Below are 19,544 nucleotides of genomic sequence, written 5' to 3'. Positions count from 1 at the left end.
CACATAAATTAAAGTTAGCATGCTTTCATTTTTTAAAAAAAGTTACGAACTTAGGAACCTATGAACTCTTAACTATCTTGAAATTTACATTCAATCTTTGTCACTGTATGTATAGAATGCATTTTTGCATTGTTATAATCTGTGTATGTATTAATTTGTGCTTCACCTTTTTACTTATTCCATAGATATATAATAAGTACACAATATATACAATATTATATATAATATTTAAAAAATGTATCAACATAGTTCACATACTTTTCCTTTCATGGCAGTGTGCAATTGCATCTTGTTACACCATAATTCATTTGGCCTTTCACTTGCTTGGAGATATCTGGGATGTACTCAGTTTCTTGCTGTCATAAATTCTACAACTGTGAAGATTTTTGTTTTATAGTGTGCTTTTCAATAAGCCTTATTTAAGGGAATAAGCCTTATTTCCCTTATTGTAAGGGAAACTGTTCTGATGGTAACATCTATTTTAAAAGTTGAAATGGCTACTATACAACATAGCAATGTTTCTAATCATCCGATTTTCAGGATTAGCTTCTGATTAAATCAAAGTGGGTTAAAAGATGCAGAATCATAATAGTGATATTGTAATCATTAGGTTTGAATGTGTTAGACATGCCCATACTTTGAAAGTAGTCACTGGTGCTTGTCTTCCCCTTTTTTGAGTTGTTTCTTGCTTCCGCTTACTTGCATTTCTTTCCCCACAGTTGTTTGTTGCTGGTTTGATTGTGCTGCTGTTAGATGAGCTGCTACAGAAGGGTTACGGCCTGGGGTCTGGTATTTCCCTCTTTATTGCCACCAACATCTGTGAAACCATTGTCTGGAAGGCCTTTAGTCCCACTACTATTAACACTGGCAGAGGTACCTCACACAGTGACTGCGACTGCACGAGTGTTGCTGGATGTGTGTTGAAAAGTAACACGTGATGGAGCAGTACATGCCTGTAGATATCTAGGTTTACTGTTCCAGCGGACAATTGATGCTAATTATTCAAAATTATTAGCAGAGATTTGTGGAGTCTGAAATATTACTTCAAAAAGAATATCTACATTTTAGCCTCTGCTTATTCAAATTTCAGTGGTCCCAAGCATTTGAAAATTTTTATTTGCTTAAGCCATTGCTGCAGAACTCATGAATTTGACCAATTTTAGCATTGCTAGGGGGATCAAAAGGTAGTGGATTAGGATTTTTCAGATGAAAAAACTGTTATTCTTTGTATCATCAGGGAGCACTAATACTTTTGCTGCTATTCTACTTGGCTTGGTATTCGCACCTAAATTTTGAAATATTTCTACTCTTTCCCCTTACCCATTTCCACTTCTCTCAAAATGCCATCCTAGATTTGTAAGGGTTAACATCTAAACTAATCCCAGCCTTAAGAAAATAGCAACAATGGTTTATTAATGTTCCTGGTAAAATGAACTTAAAAGGCAAGCTTGGTAGAGTAACATATATCTTTTGAATCTGACCTCTACTCTGCTTTGCTGCTGCCAACCCTCCCCTTACCCCAGTACTCTCTTCCCTTCTTGAAAGTAAAGGAGAAGCAAAGCATTATGAATGAAATATTTTTTTGGCTTACTCTACTTTGGTTGTTTCCATCAAGAAACTTCTCTTGAGAAACTTCAAATTTATGTTAAAAAACATACATTTTGCCTCAATGATCAAAATATTTTAGAAGCTCCACATATGGCTATATCACAAATACTGATGAATTATTTTCACTCATATTTTTGGCTGAGTACTGTAGTTTCAAGATTATTTGTTTTGACCTTTGGGATAACTTTGGCGTCTACAGTTAATTTTTCTCTTGGTTTATCAGGTACTGAGTTTGAGGGTGCAGTCATAGCTCTCTTTCATTTACTGGCCACCAGGACCGACAAAGTCCGAGCTTTAAGGGAGGCTTTCTACCGTCAGAACTTGCCCAATCTCATGAACCTCATTGCTACTGTTTTTGTGTTTGCTGTTGTTATATATTTTCAGGTAAGTATACTTTCTTTCTGAAATAAGTGGGATGTGGATTTTTATTTGAAATGTTAGTTTCTAATAAGTCAATGTTTCGGAATCTAGTCAAGCAAATAATTCCTTTCTTTAGAAACAGAGGTGTAAATAACAAAGTAGAATGAAAATGAAATAGAAAGGGATTTCTGTTTGCATGCCTTTGTGTGGAAGGGTTAAGTTTTATTATCATTATCTTTTCATACTCCCTACTGTTCCTGGTTTGGCTTTCTGTATTGTTTATATGATACTAGAGTCCCGGTGCATGAAATTTGTGGACAGGTGTGCTCCCTAGGCCTAGCCGGCAATCGAAGCGCTGCTTGCTGTCTGCATGGTGATTGGCAGGGCAATCGGGACCCTGCCTGACTCCCTCAGCGCCTGGGAGCCAGGTGGCGGCCCTGCCGCCACTGGTAGCCATCTGTGGGGTGATTGGTGGGGCGATCGGGCCCTGCTTACACCTGTGTTGGCCTGGTGCCACCAGTTCACTTGCTCCACCATCCCTCTGTGTCCCACTCTCATTGGTGCCCATCGGGGCTGGCAGTGCCTCCACTGCTGCCTGCTACCAGCGCCGCATCACTGATACCCACCATGTTCCTTGCTGCCCCCTGGTGGTCAGCACACATCATAGTGAGCAGTCGAATTCCCGGTTGAGGGGACAATTTGCATATTATGCTTTTATTATATAGGATGTACAGTTCCTCTTACTCTGAATTTTCACTTTGTAGGGATTTCGTGTTGACTTGCCCATCAAGTCGGCTCGGTATCGAGGACAATACAGCAGCTACCCCATCAAGCTCTTCTACACCTCAAACATCCCCATTATTCTTCAGTCAGCATTGGTGTCAAACCTCTATGTTATTTCCCAGATGCTATCTGTTCGATTCAGTGGCAACTTTTTAGTTAATTTACTAGGACAGTGGGCAGTGAGTATTTTATTATTTATTCAAGTGTTTTCATTTATTGAAATTTGCATTTCATGGTTATATTTTTAACTGAAAGAGATGAGCCATAATTGAAGTAGTTGCTATAACATTTTCAGAGTCACTTAAGTAGGAAGCATTTTTGCATTTCCTTTGAATGATCTTTTAGGCTAAAATTACAGTGGTTCTCATGATTCTGTGTTTTGTAATCTCATTCCACTATTGTCTGGAATAATGTTTTTAAAAAGAAGCTATTTGTTGATTATATATGGAATACAGAAATCATCCTCCCTGTTTTTCATAGCCTGAATGGCACTAAACTAGTTTGTGATTAACTGGGCTGGAGACAGACGTGTAATTACTAAACTAAAAAGAGAACAGATGCTAGAAATAGAATCCAGTAAATTCTGACTTCCTTTTATAGGTACCTTGTATCAGAGCTTCTTCTAAAGCAGTTCAGCCACATTGTTACTGAAGTGTTAATTGTGGGATTGGATTGAATTCTGATTGGTTTAAATTCTATCACCTGACCAAGGAGTATTTTTCTCCTTTAAAATTATAGAATTAAAAAATACTAAGATCCTTTATTCTTTTGCAGAGTATGCAATTCTAGAATTTGTATTGCATTAAAGAATATTATTTTTAGTCATTATACTGAAGTATGGTGCTTAATATATTGTGCATTTATCTTAATATACTATCTTTTACATTTTAAGTTATAGTGACTGATTATGTCTGTGCTTTTACTGAAGATAATTTTAAAAAGAAAGTTGAAGTTTAACAGGGTAAGACAGTGATTTTTAAAATATATATATATTTTAGTGATTTTTTACAGAGAGGAAGGGAGAGGGATAGAGAGTTAGAAACATCGATAAGAGAGAAACATTGAGAAACATTGATCAGCTGCCTCCTGCACACCACCTACTGGGAATGTGCCCACAACCAAGGTACATGGCCTTGGCTGGAATTGAACCCCGGGACCCTTCAGTCCACAGACCGACACTCTGTCCACTGAGCCAAACCGGTTAGAGCAAGACAGTGATTTTTGAATGTTAGTTGGAGGAAATAGGATTTGCTCTATTTGTAATACTCCTTTTCCATTCATTTAACAGAAATTTGATTACCTGTGATTATGGGAGGAATCTTTTTCTCCCTTCATGAACTAATAGTCCAGCTATAATTATTACTATAAAAATTACAAAGTAATAAATGCATTGAATGGTTGTATAGAATATATTGTGACCTTGACAAAGATTTTTTTTTTAAATGAGAGAATTATTGGGGAATTGAATTTGTCTATAAACAATGCTTTTGATTTGGTAATATTAATTCTAGGGGCACAGTAAAAGAATTATTTGGAAGTTATAAGTTCAAGAATCAAGATAAATTAATCTTTGCAACCAGAAATTGCTTTCTCACACCCTATATCCCAAAATTTTTACTTAATAAGAGCAAGTACATGCTGGTCCCATTTCTGTTATTATAAAAATTCTTAAATATTTGTGTTGCTAAAAATCTCATTGTATATATTTATCAAGACTCTTATACAAACGTTATGCAGTGAGTTGTTAGACTTGTCAATATTTCAATTGATTGCATTCTTAATAGAATACTTAGAAATGAAAGAATCATGTGTAAGGGTTTTATTGTGTTGCATAAAACTCTTTATGTTTTTATTATCTTTTGTTGAAAGTATTACAGATGTACCCCTCTTTTTTTCCCCATTGACCCTCCCTCCTCCCGCCCTTTCCCCAGACCTTCATTGCATACTCTTATATAGTTCAGAAAATTTCAGATTCTAATAAGAGATTGATTATAGCCCTAGTTGGTTTGGCTCACTGGATAGAGTGTTGGCCTAAGGACTGAAGGCTCCCAAGTTTGATTCTGGTCAAGGTTGCATACCTTGGTTGGAGGCTCAATTTCTCTCTCACATAGATGTTTCTCTCTGTCTCTTCCCCTCCCTTCCACTTGCTTAAAAAAAAAAAAAAAAAAAAAAAAAGGAAAAATATCCTCAGGTGAGGATTAACCAAAAAAAAAAAAAAAAAAGAGAGAGATTGACTGTAAATGTAGTCTTTTTTCTATCTTCTCATAGATTTTTTTTCTTAAATCATTCTTCTGTTATTAATATACCTACATCTTCATGTAAGAGATGTTCACTATATAATTTTGAAGGAATGAAGATATTAGATACAAAAGCAAATCCTTAAGTTATTTATAGCCATTAGCTGTAGATGCTTTGAGCTTATACCGTTGTCCTAATTTTTGAGGAGTTTGAAAAGTTATAAAAATGTATGCTTGACAAGTTAGGTTGGCCAGTTGTTCTCTTCCTTCTTGTTCTGTAGGATGTCAGTGGGGGAGGACCTGCTCGCTCTTACCCAGTTGGAGGCCTTTGTTATTATCTTTCTCCTCCTGAGTCTATGGGTGCCATATTTGAGGATCCTGTCCATGTGGTTGTTTATATCATCTTTATGCTGGGATCATGTGCATTCTTTTCTAAGACGTGGATAGAGGTGTCTGGTTCCTCAGCCAAAGATGTAAGTATTTGGTTTATTTTAAAATAAAAATAATTTATAAATTTTAGATGTCAGATCTTATTTTTGTAAATTAAATTTTAATTCATACATTAATAATAAAGTAATATGACCTCCCCATAGGGTTAAAAATTGGTTCCTGGTAGGTGAAACATAGACTTTATAATGGTTTGTGACTCTCCAAAGCTCAACCCTACCTGACAAAATATTTCTTAGTATTAATTTTTCTTAAGGAAGGTGATAGTGAAAAAAGATTGAGAACGCTGGCTTAGTTTATGGGTAACGTGGTTGTGCAGTATTGTAGCCTCAGTATCCTCAGGTTTAAAATAGGAATGGTATGACAGTGCCTACTTCAGGGTTCTTGTTATCTTATTAGTGTATAGAAAGCCCTTCACAGAGAACTGGGTAGATAGTGAACAGTGAAATGTTAGTTTGATTTTAAAAGTTGTGTTTCTTTCGACAGGTAGCTAAACAGCTTAAAGAACAGCAAATGGTAATGAGGGGCCACAGAGATACCTCTATGGTTCATGAGCTTAATAGGTAAGGTCATTTGATTTCCTCCTTTGCAGGGTGGGGGCAGGCAACATATACTCAGTTTTTCAATCTTTCATTTCTTGCCAAATGTTATTCTTTATTTGTTTAAATTTATATTTTCAGCATTTCTACTTCACACAAAAGGACCAAACTTGAACATAAAAGTTAATTGTTCTCCACATCAAAATGACAACTAAATTAGTTTAATTGGAATTGTGTTCCCCTTCACAGTTTAGCCAAGTGTTAAAATGTAGATGGGAGGTTCTCATTGTTGGCTGGCTGTACAGAAAATCACCTTGGGAGCTTTTAAAAACTACTAACATCACATCTTCAGGAATGGTGATTTCTTTGGTCTGGAGTGGGGGGGTCCCAGGCATCAGTTTTTTTGATAAACAGCTTCATTGGTATAATTCACATACTGTGTAATTCACTCATTTGAAGTATATGGTTTAGTGTGTTTTTAAAAAATTTTTTAGTATATTCAGAGTGTGTAATCTTTATACTCTAATTTTAAAAACATTTTCACCAATCAGAAAGAAACCTTGTACCCATTAGTTATTTCCCATTCCAACCCCATTCTCCCCTCCCTCCAGCCCCAGGAAACTTTTTACCCTCTGCCTATTCTGGACATTTCATACATAAGGAATCATATATGTGATCTTTTATGAATAGCTTTTTTTTACTAGCATAGTGTTTTCAAAGTTCATTATCTGTGAATATCCCATTGTGTGGATAATGTTTTATTTACCCATTCATTAGTTGATAGATATTTGGGTTGTTTCCACTTTTTGGCCATTATGAATAATGGCTGTTATGAACATACTTGTAGAAAGTTTGTGTGGAAGTATGTTTTTATTTCTCTAGGAATGGAATTGAGTCATATAGTAACTGTTTCACATGTTGAGGAACTGCCGAATTGTCTTCCAGAGGGGCTGTATATGTGTGAAGGTTCCAATTGCCACACATCCTTTCCAGCGCTAGTTTTTGCTATTTGATTAGTATATAGCCAACTACTGGGTATGAAGCGATACCTCATTGTGGTTCTGATTTGCTTTTCCTTGATGAGTAATGATGTTGAGCAGCTTTTCATGTGTTTATCAGCCATTTGTGTATTGTCTTTGGAGAAATGTCTGTTCAAATGTTTTCCTCATTTTACTTTGTTTTTTGTTAATCCTCACCCAAGGATATTTTTCCCATTGATTTTTAGAGAGTGGAAGGGAGAGAGGAGGGTGAGAGATCCAAGAGATCGATGAGAGAGACATGGATTGGTTGCTTCCCAAAGACGCCCCACCTGGGTTGGGGATCAAACCAAAGTATGAGGTATATGCCCTCGACTGGGAATCAAATCCATGACCCTTTGGTCCCTGGGCTGATTAGCTCTAAACCAGCCAGGGCTATTTTGCTCATTTTTTATTGGGTTATCTTTTTGTTACTGAGAGTTGTAAGATTATTTAAAAAAATATTTTGGATGTCTCTTGTTAGGTATGTTATTTACAAATATTTTGTCATTCTTTGGGTTGCCTTTTCACTTTCTTGATGGTATCCTTTGACGAACAAGTTTTTAATTCTGATGAAGTTCAATATATCAGTTTTGTCTTTGGATGCTTTGTGCTGCTGTTGTATCTAAGAAACCATTGCCTAACCCAAGGTCACAGATTTATTTATTTTTTCTCTTAGGAGTCTCAGCTCTTAGATTTCAGTCTATGATCCACTTTGAGCGAAGTTTTGTTTGGTGTGAGATAGGCATTCAGATTCTTTCTTTTGCATGTGGATATCCAATTGTTCCATAATTGTTGAAAAGGCATTAGTATTTATATTTAAATTTTATTTATTGAGAACACAGATTGCAGAGAATAGTATAATGAATCTGCATGTACCCATGTATATCCAACTTTAGTAGTTATTCTTCTTTCATTCAACCCTAATCTTTTTTGTTTTTCTTTCTGGAGTATTTTAAATACAATCCCATTATTTTTAATAGTTCTCCAGGTGGTTATAACATGCAGCCAATGTCAAGTTACTGTTGGAAGAGAATTATCCAAATCTTGTCACATAAATATATTTAGAAATCATTTTGAAATTCACTGTTCATTTAGAAGAGGGAGATGAAGGTTACCCATTTAAAAATATTAAATATTTTAATACTTAAATCTAGTTGAAGATTCTGATCTGATCAAAATCATTGCCTTTCTTGGCTGTTAACTGGCTTTTCAAAATCAGGGAGTAAGTCATTCCCTTAGTCAGTTTTCATCAACATGTAAGTGCTATGGACAACCCAGCAGTACTGCAGACTGTTCCGTTAGATGAATCACACTTCAACATGACATGTTATTGCTTCTGTGGCCCCTTTTCAGTTCCCTCTGCTGCCTAACTTGGTTTTGTCTTCTAGGTATATCCCCACCGCAGCTGCATTCGGCGGTTTGTGTATTGGCGCCCTGTCAGTGTTGGCTGACTTCTTAGGGGCCATTGGCTCTGGCACTGGAATTCTGCTCGCAGTCACGATTATTTATCAGTATTTTGAAATATTTGTTAAGGAACAGGCTGAAGTAGGTGGGATGGGTGCTTTGTTTTTCTAAATGTTCCAATACTTTTGTGTGAAGGGAAAACATTTTGACACATTGTTTTTGTCAAATAATGCTGACTCTCCATTTCTCCCCTCATTTTTTTTTTTTTAAGTGCTAACTGTCCCATTTCTGAAATGGGCACCGAGCTAAGCCTGTGTGCAGCATTAGTACCAGCTGCCTTAAAACTGAAGTTTACATTATTCGTTAGAAAACATACATGTAGTTTGCCTGTGATGCTGGAAACCAATGTACCTGCCTTGCCGTGTTCAGTTTTGACGGTGAGGTAATGTGGATCAGTTTTGCACACATTCAAAACACTCAGTATTTCCCCCACTTGTTTAAAAATAAATATAGTTCAAATTGCCACTTTCCAGTATTTTGGGCTGATCTATATTTTAGATATAATTTTTATACTTTCTGTGTAGTATCCGTGTTCCAGCCCTCCCTCTTCATCCCTTCACTTTTGTCCCTTCTCAAAGCAGCCACTTAGCCCAGATGGGCAAAGCGAAGCTTCTTCAAGCTTCTGGCATTAGAAAAACTGCTTCTAACTACTGTTCATGTTTTCCATTCTTTCTTCCCAGTGACAGCACGGTTGGTGCTGTTTTTGCTGTATTGGCTATGCCTGTGAATTCCAAGTCACTTGAGAAAGCTCTTTCAAGATACTGTGCCCCAGTTGTGTTTTTCTTTTTTTTAAATCCCTAAAGCAGAGATCTAATTCTCAAGCAATGTCTGTAGTTCAGTGGGGGTGAACAATGAGTAATTCATGCTAGGAATCTGTGTACGTTGTTGTACTTTGTAGCAGCAACATGAGTGTAAACAGTAGACAATAAACTTTTATTTAATACAACTGTTTCAGTTGTGTTGGAAAAATAAAAAAAATCTGAAATTAAATGCTTTGTGTAGGTTTATTGTATTCATACAAAGTCTATCCCGCGATGCCTATTGCAAGAGGTCAAATGTAATTAGTTTAGTGCATAATCCTAAAATATTGAGGGACAGTGACCAACTTAAGGTTGCTCAGTTATGTCACTAACATTTGGAAGCAGGAAAACAGTGGTCTTAAATGATATCCCAGCCCCCATTTGAAATAGCAGTTCTTTATCAATAATTCATTTTTAGAGCATGTGTTTTATTGTTCAAAAAGAGATCAGACTTAATTTTTGAAAAGCTTCCTTTTCAGAAGTATGGTTTTCCATCGTTGGAAGTATATCTTACTTAGTTTCTGATCACAAAGCCAAATAACTTACAAGGGCAAGGCAGGACAGCAAGGATGGTCAACCATTCTTGGGCTGAAGACCAGCCATAGAAATAGAGACCTGGTGTTAATATCTGATTTTTTTTCCCCCCCAAGAGAAGGTAAAAAATAAGGCTTTTATGGGAAACCTTCAAATTTTAAATTCTGACAAATTAACAGTGCCAGCCGATGAAAATGTTCAGACTGCAAGTTCTCAAACTAATTTCCAAAGCATAGTCTTTGATGTTTATAGATAATGTAAGTGGCGTTAGGGTTATGTTCTAGGATTTAGCTGTCACTTATACATTGCACTCTTAGGAGGAGCAGAAAACAGGACAATCGGGTTATGCATATCTCTTCATTAAGAGTTAAGAGTATGTTTCTCAGTTCCCATGGGGGTGGCTTAGGAAGAGCTGCTCTATTTGGAGAGACAGGTCTTAGCTAGAGTCTGTATTTTACATATGCCTTATTTCTTGATTTTGAAGTAGGGTAATAATAAGGGAGATTAGAGGACTTGGTCCTTGAGAGGGAAAAGGATGAGGATCTCTGGAGAATTATGATGCCCATGTTTAAAACATGATCTCACTCATGTGGAATCTAATGAACAAAATAAACTGATGAAGAAAATAGATCCAGAAGACACAGAAGCATGGAACAGACTGAAAAATCTCAGAGGGAAGGTGGGGGTGGGTGGATGGGTGGGAAGAGATCAACTAAAGAACTTGTATGCATGTATATTCACATAACCTATGGACACAGACAATAGGGTGGTGAAGGCCCGAGGTAGGGGGTGAAGGCCTGGGGCAGGGGGTAGGGGCGGGCTGGAAGAGGTCAATGGGGGAAAAAGGGGGGCATATATAATACTGTATTTTTAACGAAGATTTAAAAAGTCTGTTTCTGTAAGAAACAAAAAGTGATGAGGGTATTGCACAAGGGAAGGCTACATTAGAGCAGGTAGTTGGGGCTTAATTTTCACAGTATGTATTGGGAAAGTAGACTTGATCTATGCAGTTTTCTGATTCTATAATTCTATCCTTAAGTATAATTTAATGGTCTAATATTTAGGTTCATCAAAGTATCTGGAAAAGAGAGTGAACCTGTAGACAGATGAACTATACTGCAGCATTTTTGGCATTAGTACCCTGATTTTATCTGGTTCTGAGTGGCCTGGCTTACCCCCTGGGTCCAGAGCTCAAATTATGACTTAGGGCTGGCCAGTGAGAATCATCCTGAGACTTTTTCTGGGAGGTAAGCTGAAAAACCAGTGATTCTAGAGTTGTTGGAGGCCATACAGTCAACCCAAGAGCCTTGGCTCAGGAGGTAAGGAAATGGCCCAGTAACCCTGGTAGACCTTTTGGATGACAGGCATTAGGCATGGCCTGAACCAGAAACAACCCTGTTTTTTCCTTTAAAGTAGTTTATAATGGGTTTCTGGTACTTGTTAACCTTGCTGCTGCACTCATGGTTGAATACCAAGACAATAATGCCCCAAACTATGTAAATCTTACTACCATGGATTTGGTGTTTCAGAAGTTCAAGTTACTTTTTGGAGGTAAGGATAGGAAATGAGATTCTCAAATATGTCCACATGCTTTAGAGCAGCAGTCGCCAACCGGTGGTCCGTGGACCACTGGTGGTCCGTGAGGTCTGAAAGGTTGGCAACTGCTGCTTTAGAGGGAAGGGCCTTATATTTTCATTAGCCTCTTAACTTTCTTATAGTGAATGAAATTAACCATTTTTCATTACTAAAGTAGTAGGTAGATATAATGACAATAGCTAAATGTAAACATTGGCTTATGAATGTTACTCTATGGGTTTTATATCTTTTGCTACACAGATTAATTCCATATAGCAGATAATTCAAATAGGAGTCCCTTTATTGGTTTCCTTTAAATAATGTAAAGGTTTCTTTTAAACAATATAATTTGTCTATACTCCGCTATAGAATTTTTTGTTGTTAATCCTCACCAGAGGATATTTTTTCCACTGATTTTTAAAGAGTGTGTAAGGGAGGGGAAAAGACAGAAAGAGGAACATCGATGTGACAAAGACGTATGGATTGGTTACCTCCTGCAGGCAGGGCCTAGGGATCAGATTGAGCCTGCAATTGAGGTACAGCCTTGACAGGAACTGAACCCGTGACCTTTCCGTCCTAGGGTCAACGCTCTAAAACACTGAGTAAAATCAGCTAGGCCATCGGCTATAGAATTTTATGTTGGGAGTTTGAGGTAGGAGTAGTTGACCTAATTTAGAATTCAGGTCTCTTCTAACCCCTATTTCTTGGATTAGGTTAGATAACAGCTGAAGTTAAAAAAAAATGGATTAAACGTATTTGCATTTAGCATTTAAATGAAGGCAACAGCCTACCTATAATTATAATTCCATACCACCACATGCATTTTTTGTTGTTCTTATTTTATGAAAAAGGTAATTTTACATTTCCATCAAACTTAGCTGAATACAAAGTCTCAGTGAAGGAGACCTTATGGCCTCATTTATAAAACAAAAACATGGCTACTCTCCTCTGGCCTCAAAATTTCAGGAAGGGCACTTCAAATGGCTTGGTATTTGCATGTTTCAGCGCCAGAGCATAGGAATAGACCCTAGCATCCACTGTCAGATGTTCTTCAGTTACCAGTGCTACAGGAAGCAAAGGAGACACGTTAGACAATGATGTTAATAAAAGATAATACCCCCTTGTCATTCAATATTTACTAGGCAATTACTATATACCAGTCCCTATGCTAGATGCTGGTAATACAGTGGTGAACAAGACATTTTTTGCCTTCAAAGATCTTACTCTAGTGGAAGAATAGAGGATATAGAAGCAGTGTTACATTCCAGCTTGGGACAAGAACAACAAAAAATTAAAGAATAAAGATAGAAGAGTATACATATCAGAGATGATGATTTTGTGTGTTAAAATAGCAAAGCTTTATAGATTCACTTTTTCATTTATAGTTCACTATTGGACTCTGCTACTATGAAGCTATATAGTTATGAATACTCAGTTATTTATTGAAGATCCATTCGTGTGTCTTTCCCGCTGCTAGGGGATAGATAATTTTGCACATACACATTAACTGTGTGCATGATAGGATTAGAATTCTATCAAGAATGAGATCTCAGAATCTTATTACAAAGAACTTAATGGAGGTTATCAGACTTCAAATTTGTCTCTTGTTTTCTTAGTCACTTGTTTAGGGACAAGCTGAGACATTTTAATCATTGGAGGCAGGTTTATGTCCTACTCATCTGAATGCAGGTGCTTGGTAAGTGTTGAAAGCTTATTCCTGGTAGCAAACTGAACTCAAAAACCTTCCTTTCTACTTCTCAAATGTGATGAATAAATGATTTGATTACTATCTTTCGATTCTAGTAAAGCTAGGAAAACTGGCTCTTTTACCCCTTCCCCTTCTATATAACCCTCTTCCTTCCTCCCTTTCTTGCTCTTTATTTCCCCTCTTCTAAGGCCAGAAGGGAAGTTAACTTAGGTGGAAGGAATCTAAACAATTTTCTGGTATAAAAAAATAATAAAAAGAGAGCATATAACATTTAAGCACTGTGTGTCAACATTATCCCGTTTACTCATGTCTCCTCAGACACAGGGGCTATCTATTGTTCCATACATGAGAAAAGCTCAGAGAGGCTATGAAACTTGTTCAAAGTCATAACTAATACATCTTTGAGCCTCTAATCCAGTCAGATCTGTCAGACTCAAAGTTAAATCCTGCCTGAAATTGATGGCCATGGCTTTATCTGAGGAAATACCTAATAAATGACTGAGTCTTTTCAGTACAAGTACTTCTAATTTTGACTTTGAATCTGGAGGTGGCTTTTACCTTAGGTCTAGTTTTTAAAACAGCAAAGTAGGAATGGAAACTTTCTGGGAATCTGAAATCACAGCAGTTTTTGAAAGACCTACTTTACTTTTGAAATAAGCAACATCGACATTAGAAATAAAACTGTAAGCCATTGGTACCTAAGGAAGAAAGAGACTGTTCTCTTCACCTGAAGCTTCAGGTGAAACAGGGATTCGAATTAATTTTTGGAATAAAAATTAAATGAGTGCATAGGCACCTACCCAGCCTGCATAGAGAAGCTTCTTAAAAGGCCTCTGTCATGTCTACAGTACAGTATATCCTGATGTACATATATCAAAGGACACCTGTCCATATAACATTTATTTATTTATTTATTTATTTTAACAAAATCCCTAACAGATGGGCTGGCTAGGAATTTCACAATGTAACATATGACCAATAATTTACTAAGGGTCACACTGCTAGTTAGTATGGTTGATTATATCAGCACACTGCACTTAGCATATAGTAGATATCAATATTTATAGAAGGAATATTGTTCAATTCTCCTTTAGCTTATACCTGCACAAAGAACCAACTAACATACTAGCATATTTGAGAATCAGCTAAGTGACAGCTAATTATGCCACTGCATTGTCATGGGTTAAAGATTTAAGGTGTAGAATAGTTTGGGCTAATTAGCAGGAATATAATTTTGACCCTTCTATAGGAGAAAAAAGCCCCCGGCTGAAAGCTTTCATTGACATGGAACATTTTGCTCTATTTTCAAATTCTATGCCACCAGAAAGGAAAATTATTATTGTCCAACTGCAGTTTTACAATAGTTTCTAGGTTTTTGACTTTAAGGAGGAAGAATATAAAGAAACAATTCTATCTAGTTCCCCTTTGCTGGGGATGGGGAGGGGGAAACTGGAGAAAGTTGGGTAATAATCTCAAGAAAGCTTACCTTCAAGTCTCTTCATCAGGTCATTCTTTGGTAAGGAAATTACTTCCACAAATTCTAAACAAACAAACTGCAGGTGAAAACAAAGCTAAAGAACAGGGGAGCCTACCAGAACAACACAAAATGCCTGTGGCCATTACCACTACTTCAAGCCATACACATTGTCAGCCACTGGGAGTTGAATAACATACCTCCATCTCCTGAAAATAAACAGAAGGAGAAAATTTTAGCAAGGCCTGGAGTGGTAAAACATTGGAAGATTTTTGTGTGAGACAAATAAAAAAGGCTATAAAATGCTCAGGAGGGCTGCTTAACATGCTTTCTGGCCCAGGAGCCAGAAGTAGTGGGATTGAGAGGAAAGTTAAATGCATGCTTGCATGGGACCTGCGAATCTGAGAGTAGCAGTCCCTGGACAAAACGAAAGGTGGAGGCGGAGGGTGGCTGCCTGTCAACTTTAGAGGGAGGGAGGGAGGAAGGAGAATATTTTCTAATTGCTTCAGATGCTGGAAACCTCACCCATCCCACTTACACCTTTTGTTATTGTTGTTAATCCTCACCCGAGGATATTTTTACTATTGATCTTTAGAGAGTGAAAAGGAGGGAGAGAAAGAGAGAAAAACATTGATGTAAGAGACACATCGATTGGTTGCCTCCAGCATGTGCCCCAACCAGGCAGGGGATGGAACCTGCCACCTAGGTGCTTGGGCCGACACTCTAACCACTGAGAACACCAGCCAGGGCCTTCCATCTTTTCTTAACATCACTTCAATATCTACGCAATCTGCATGAGTGCTAACTCAGAACATGTTGGTCTTTGAAAATAAAACGGCTATTCTATATAATAAAAACCTAACATGCTAAGTGTCCGGTTGGCCATTCAACCGATCAAAGAGTAATATGCTAATGATACGCTAATGCCACTCAACTGCTTGCTATGATGTGCACTGACCACCAGGGGGCAGACGCTCCGACCAGTAGGTTAGCTTGCTGCTGGGGTCTGACTGATCGGGACTGAGCAAGATGGGCTGGAGACGCCCTGGAGCCCTCCATGGCCCTCCCCGGCTGGCCAACCTCCGGTGTCCCTCCTCGGCCTCTATTGTGCATGGGTGGGGTCTCTCGGCCTGGCCTGCACCCTCTTGCAATCACAATCCGGGACCCCCTGGGGGAGCTGGTTTTGGCCTGATCATGCAGGTCAGGCTGAGGGAACCCCACTGGTGCACGAATTTGTGCACCTGGCCTCTAGTAAGAATATAATAGAAACCTGGGTCACAAAATTTATCATTTTCACCATTTTTAAAGTTATAACTTAGTGGTTTTAAATAGATTCACATTGTTGTGCAAACATCAGGACTATCTATCTCCAGAACTTTTTCATCATCCCAAATGGAAACTTGGTACCCATTACTAGTAAGGACTAACTTCCCCATCCCTGTATCTCTATTCTGTTTTCTGTCTCTATGAATGCACTGACTCCAGGTATCTCATTTTAGTGCAGTCACACAGTATTTGCCCTTCTGAGTCTGGCTTCTTTCACTTAGCACAATGTTTCCAAGGTTTATCTAAGTTGTAGCATGTATCAGCACATTTTATTCTCTTATGGCTGAATGTTATTCCATTATATGAGTGTACCACATTTTGTTATCCATTCATCTGTTAATGAAACCTCAGGTTGCTTCTACCTTTAGGGTACTATGAGATGTTATACAAACATTGGTGTACACGTTATCTGTTTGAGTCCCTGCTTTCAATTTCTAGGAGTATAATTAGGTATATACCTATGAGTGTAATTGCCACATCAGTTTGCTACTTTAAAAATCAAGCATCCTATATAATAAAGAGGTAATATGCAAATTGACCATCACTCCAACACACAAGATGGCTGCCCCCATGTGGACATAAGATGGCCTGCAGGGAAGGACAGTTAGGTGGGGGCCCAGGCCTGCAGGGGAGGGCAGTTGGGGGGGACGAAGCCTGCAGGGGAGGGCAGCTGGGGGAGACCAGGCCTGCAGGAGAGGGCAGTTGGAGGCAACCAGGCTGTCAGGGGAGGGCAGTTAGGGGTGACTAGGCTGTCAGGGGAGGGCAGTTAGGGGCAATCAGGCTGGCAGGGGAGCAGTTAGGCACCCATCAGGCTGGCAGGGGAGTGTTTAGGAAGTGATCAGGCTGGCAGGCAGAAGTGGTTAGGGGCAATCAGGCAGGTGAGCAGTTGGGAGCCAGCAGTCCTGGTTTGTGAGAGGGATGCCCGACTGCCCGTTTAGGCCCGATCCCCTGTGGGGATTCTAAATTCTATTGATTTAGTCCCACAGGGATCGGGCCTAAATGGGCAGTCGGACATGCCTAGAGGAGTCCCAGATTGGAGAGGGTGCGGGCTGGGCTGAGGGACACCCCCCCACCCGTGCACAAATTTCATGCACCAGGCCTCTAGTTTAAAATAAGCTGCAATGGGATACCAAAACATTTAGGAACAACTAAAGGATGGGAAATGGAGGATATCGCTCTCATACAGGATTTCTTGTGGTGTATGTATGATCACCTTGTTTAAAGGGGTGGTGGGGAACTGAGAGAGTCATTAAAGCTTCTAATTCCAAACTTGCAAAGAAATAATAAGCAAAGAATTTATTAAAAGCTTTTCTAAATAATGGAACTCAGTAAGAAGAGTTAAGCTACTGTTCTGTAATAATTACTTATGCCATTCCTATAAATATGAAGACAAAAATCAGTGATTTTGATGATCTTCACTGTTTACTATTTAGCTTCATACAGAAAATATGGAAATGTGTAATTTAACATTTCATATGAAGAAACCATAAAAATCAAATAAGAGGTAAAAGAAAAATGCTAAAATACACAAGATTATGAAAATAGCCAGGAATACTAATGAAGCTTCTGCAAAAGACAATTATTCTTTTGACCAATCAAAAATCAATCTAGTAACTTAGAAGTTAAAAGATATTTAATGAAGTTCATCTACCTTCAACGTAGCTCACTTACCTGGATTTGGCTTGGGTCTTACATTTTCAGCCTCATCTCCATTAATGGTTACTGTCACGATGTGTGTGGTACAGTTTGACAAACCTGGATCCATACATGTAGCTATGGAGAGAAGCAGCAGGTATTCTTTACAGACACCAGTCAGATGTCATGTTTCATGACTTAAATGTCTTCGGAAGAAGACTGGTCTCATAATTCCTTTAACACAGAATTGATGCAGGAAAACTAGTTTATTCTAGTCAGTATATGCTGTAGGACTGTAGAGCATACAAGTAGTCAGTACTCACATTTTCCCCCGAGTTCCTGAGTAACATTTGGTAAGTCTGAGGGGTTAGATCAGGGGTGGGCAAACTTTTTGACTCGAGGGCCACAATGGGTTCTTAAACTGGACCGGAGGGCCAGAACAAAAGCATGGATGGAGTGTTTGTGTGAACAATATAAATTCAAAGTAAACATCATTACATAAAAGGGTACGGTCTTTTTTTTTTTTTTAGTTTTATTCATCTCAAACGGGCCGGATCTGGCCCGCGGGCCGTAGTTTGCCCACGGCTGGGTTAGATGGTACTACTAACATGTTGTAAATTCTTTTACTACATGAAGAAAAAAACCTCTAAAGGAGCATAGCATGTGCATAAGGTGTGTATACAATAAAGCTCAGATGTCAGGAACTCTGGAAGGCAACACAATTTCCTAATTCTTCTCCAGTTTCAGGGCCTTCCTGTTCAAACTTCCTCTCATTTGGAGGAGACAGGAAGTTTATGTGCCCAAATCTAATTAGGATTTCTCTTCAGTGAATTAGGTGAAATAAAAGTTATCTGAATTCTGCCCATAAAGAACACCCAAAGAATCAATCCTTTTATATACAGAAGAATCTACTGCTTGGCTAACAGTCTGTCCCCAGTGCACCCCTGGAAAGCAATACAAACCTGGAGAACATTCAGCAACATCACCTTTATAGCCAGTTTCTTCTTCCAGCTCTCGCAGAGCAGCTGCTTCTGGGCTTTCATTATCATCTATGAGACCTGGAAGTCCAAATCATTTGTGAGGTGGGAGACGGAAGTCCACTTTTCTTTGAGCCTCTCCTAACACAGCTGCTGCTGAGCTACGTGAGAAGAATCAGAGGATTGTGAAAAGTGGTCTTACAGATAAAGCTGAGGTTTGGAACTATTATAGGAAAAAAAACCCTAGGCAGGTTAAGTTGGTTCTGACAGTCCTCATCTATTCTCTTACTTAGACCAAGCATCTCAGCAGTATGTTCTCTACAGCACAGGCAGCATCGATCGGTGAGGACAAGTGGCTTGGTGGTGCTGACTGGTCCAGGTTTTGGACCTAGCTATGTGACTACAGCACAGGAAGCCTGTTAACTTTGTTTCCTCTTATGTACGATGGGGACACTTGTTACCTATCCCACCTTCTCCCTCACAGAACAATATGGAGACCCTGCAGTGAAATGGCAAGATGAAGATCACTTCTGAGGGAGAAGGACAGAAAGGACAGAACTGAAGGATGATGGACTTTAGGTAACTCCTATGGTCATTGTGAGAAGTGGAGAGAAGTCAAATGGGAGGAGGACAGTAGCAAATCTGAGTCATTTTCCTGGAAGGAATAAAAATTGAAAAAAGAAAGGTGAAATATAGGCTATTTTATTAATTTCCTTAGTGAAATGGCAAGTAAATGAGAAAGAAAATAAAGTTGTTAATTATACATTACAGAATGTGATGGTGTTTAAAAATATAAAACTTAAACCACTAATGATAAATGCGATCTAATCTCTTCTGATGAAACAAACCAATTAAATCCTATAATAATACAGTGCATACGTTCTAGATAGCTTAACTTACTGTGCAACTGAAAAAATATTTTAGTGGAAATTAAAACAATTTATTTGTCCTACATACATGCAGGAAGGTCAAGATATCTTTTCCATTCATAGTTTTTGGAATTTGGACTAGTTATTACTATAAATTTCTTGTCAGAGGCAGATTGCTAGTGATAGAAG

The 19,544-nt window shown here is 38.3% G+C and overlaps 2 protein-coding genes across 6 annotated transcripts in view; one reads left to right on the top strand and one right to left on the bottom strand.

The window, feature by feature from the left end:
• The window catches only part of SEC61A2 (SEC61 translocon subunit alpha 2), a 31,642-nt gene extending 22,195 nt beyond the window's left edge, over positions 1-9,447 (top strand). For both annotated transcript variants that reach the window (XM_059711264.1, XM_059711265.1), the window contains exons 7-12: positions 720-877; positions 1,836-1,992; positions 2,733-2,930; positions 5,270-5,461; positions 5,922-5,998; positions 8,382-9,447. In XM_059711264.1, coding sequence (XP_059567247.1) covers positions 720-877; positions 1,836-1,992; positions 2,733-2,930; positions 5,270-5,461; positions 5,922-5,998; positions 8,382-8,568 — 969 coding nt within the window. In that variant the 3' untranslated portion in view covers positions 8,569-9,447. The remainder of the gene's footprint in view (positions 1-719; positions 878-1,835; positions 1,993-2,732; positions 2,931-5,269; positions 5,462-5,921; positions 5,999-8,381) is intronic.
• Positions 9,448-9,901: 454 nt separating this feature from the next.
• The window catches only part of NUDT5 (nudix hydrolase 5), a 39,245-nt gene continuing 29,602 nt past the window's right edge, over positions 9,902-19,544 (bottom strand). For all 4 annotated transcript variants that reach the window (XM_059711284.1, XM_059711302.1, XM_059711293.1 and 1 more), the window contains 5 exons: positions 18,472-18,567; positions 17,546-17,647; positions 14,749-14,757; positions 14,561-14,614; positions 9,902-12,430 (listed from right to left, as the gene is read on the bottom strand). In XM_059711284.1, the coding sequence (XP_059567267.1) occupies positions 12,321-12,430; positions 14,561-14,614; positions 14,749-14,757; positions 17,546-17,647; positions 18,472-18,567 (371 nt within the window). In that variant the 3' untranslated portion in view covers positions 9,902-12,320. The remainder of the gene's footprint in view (positions 12,431-14,560; positions 14,615-14,748; positions 14,758-17,545; positions 17,648-18,471; positions 18,568-19,544) is intronic.

The sequence above is a fragment of the Myotis daubentonii genome, chromosome 1 (genome assembly GCF_963259705.1).
Source record: "Myotis daubentonii chromosome 1, mMyoDau2.1, whole genome shotgun sequence".
Classification (NCBI taxonomy): Eukaryota; Metazoa; Chordata; class Mammalia; order Chiroptera; family Vespertilionidae; genus Myotis; species Myotis daubentonii.
Note: the sequence above shows the minus strand (reverse complement) of the source record. Positions and strands in the feature narration are given on the sequence as shown.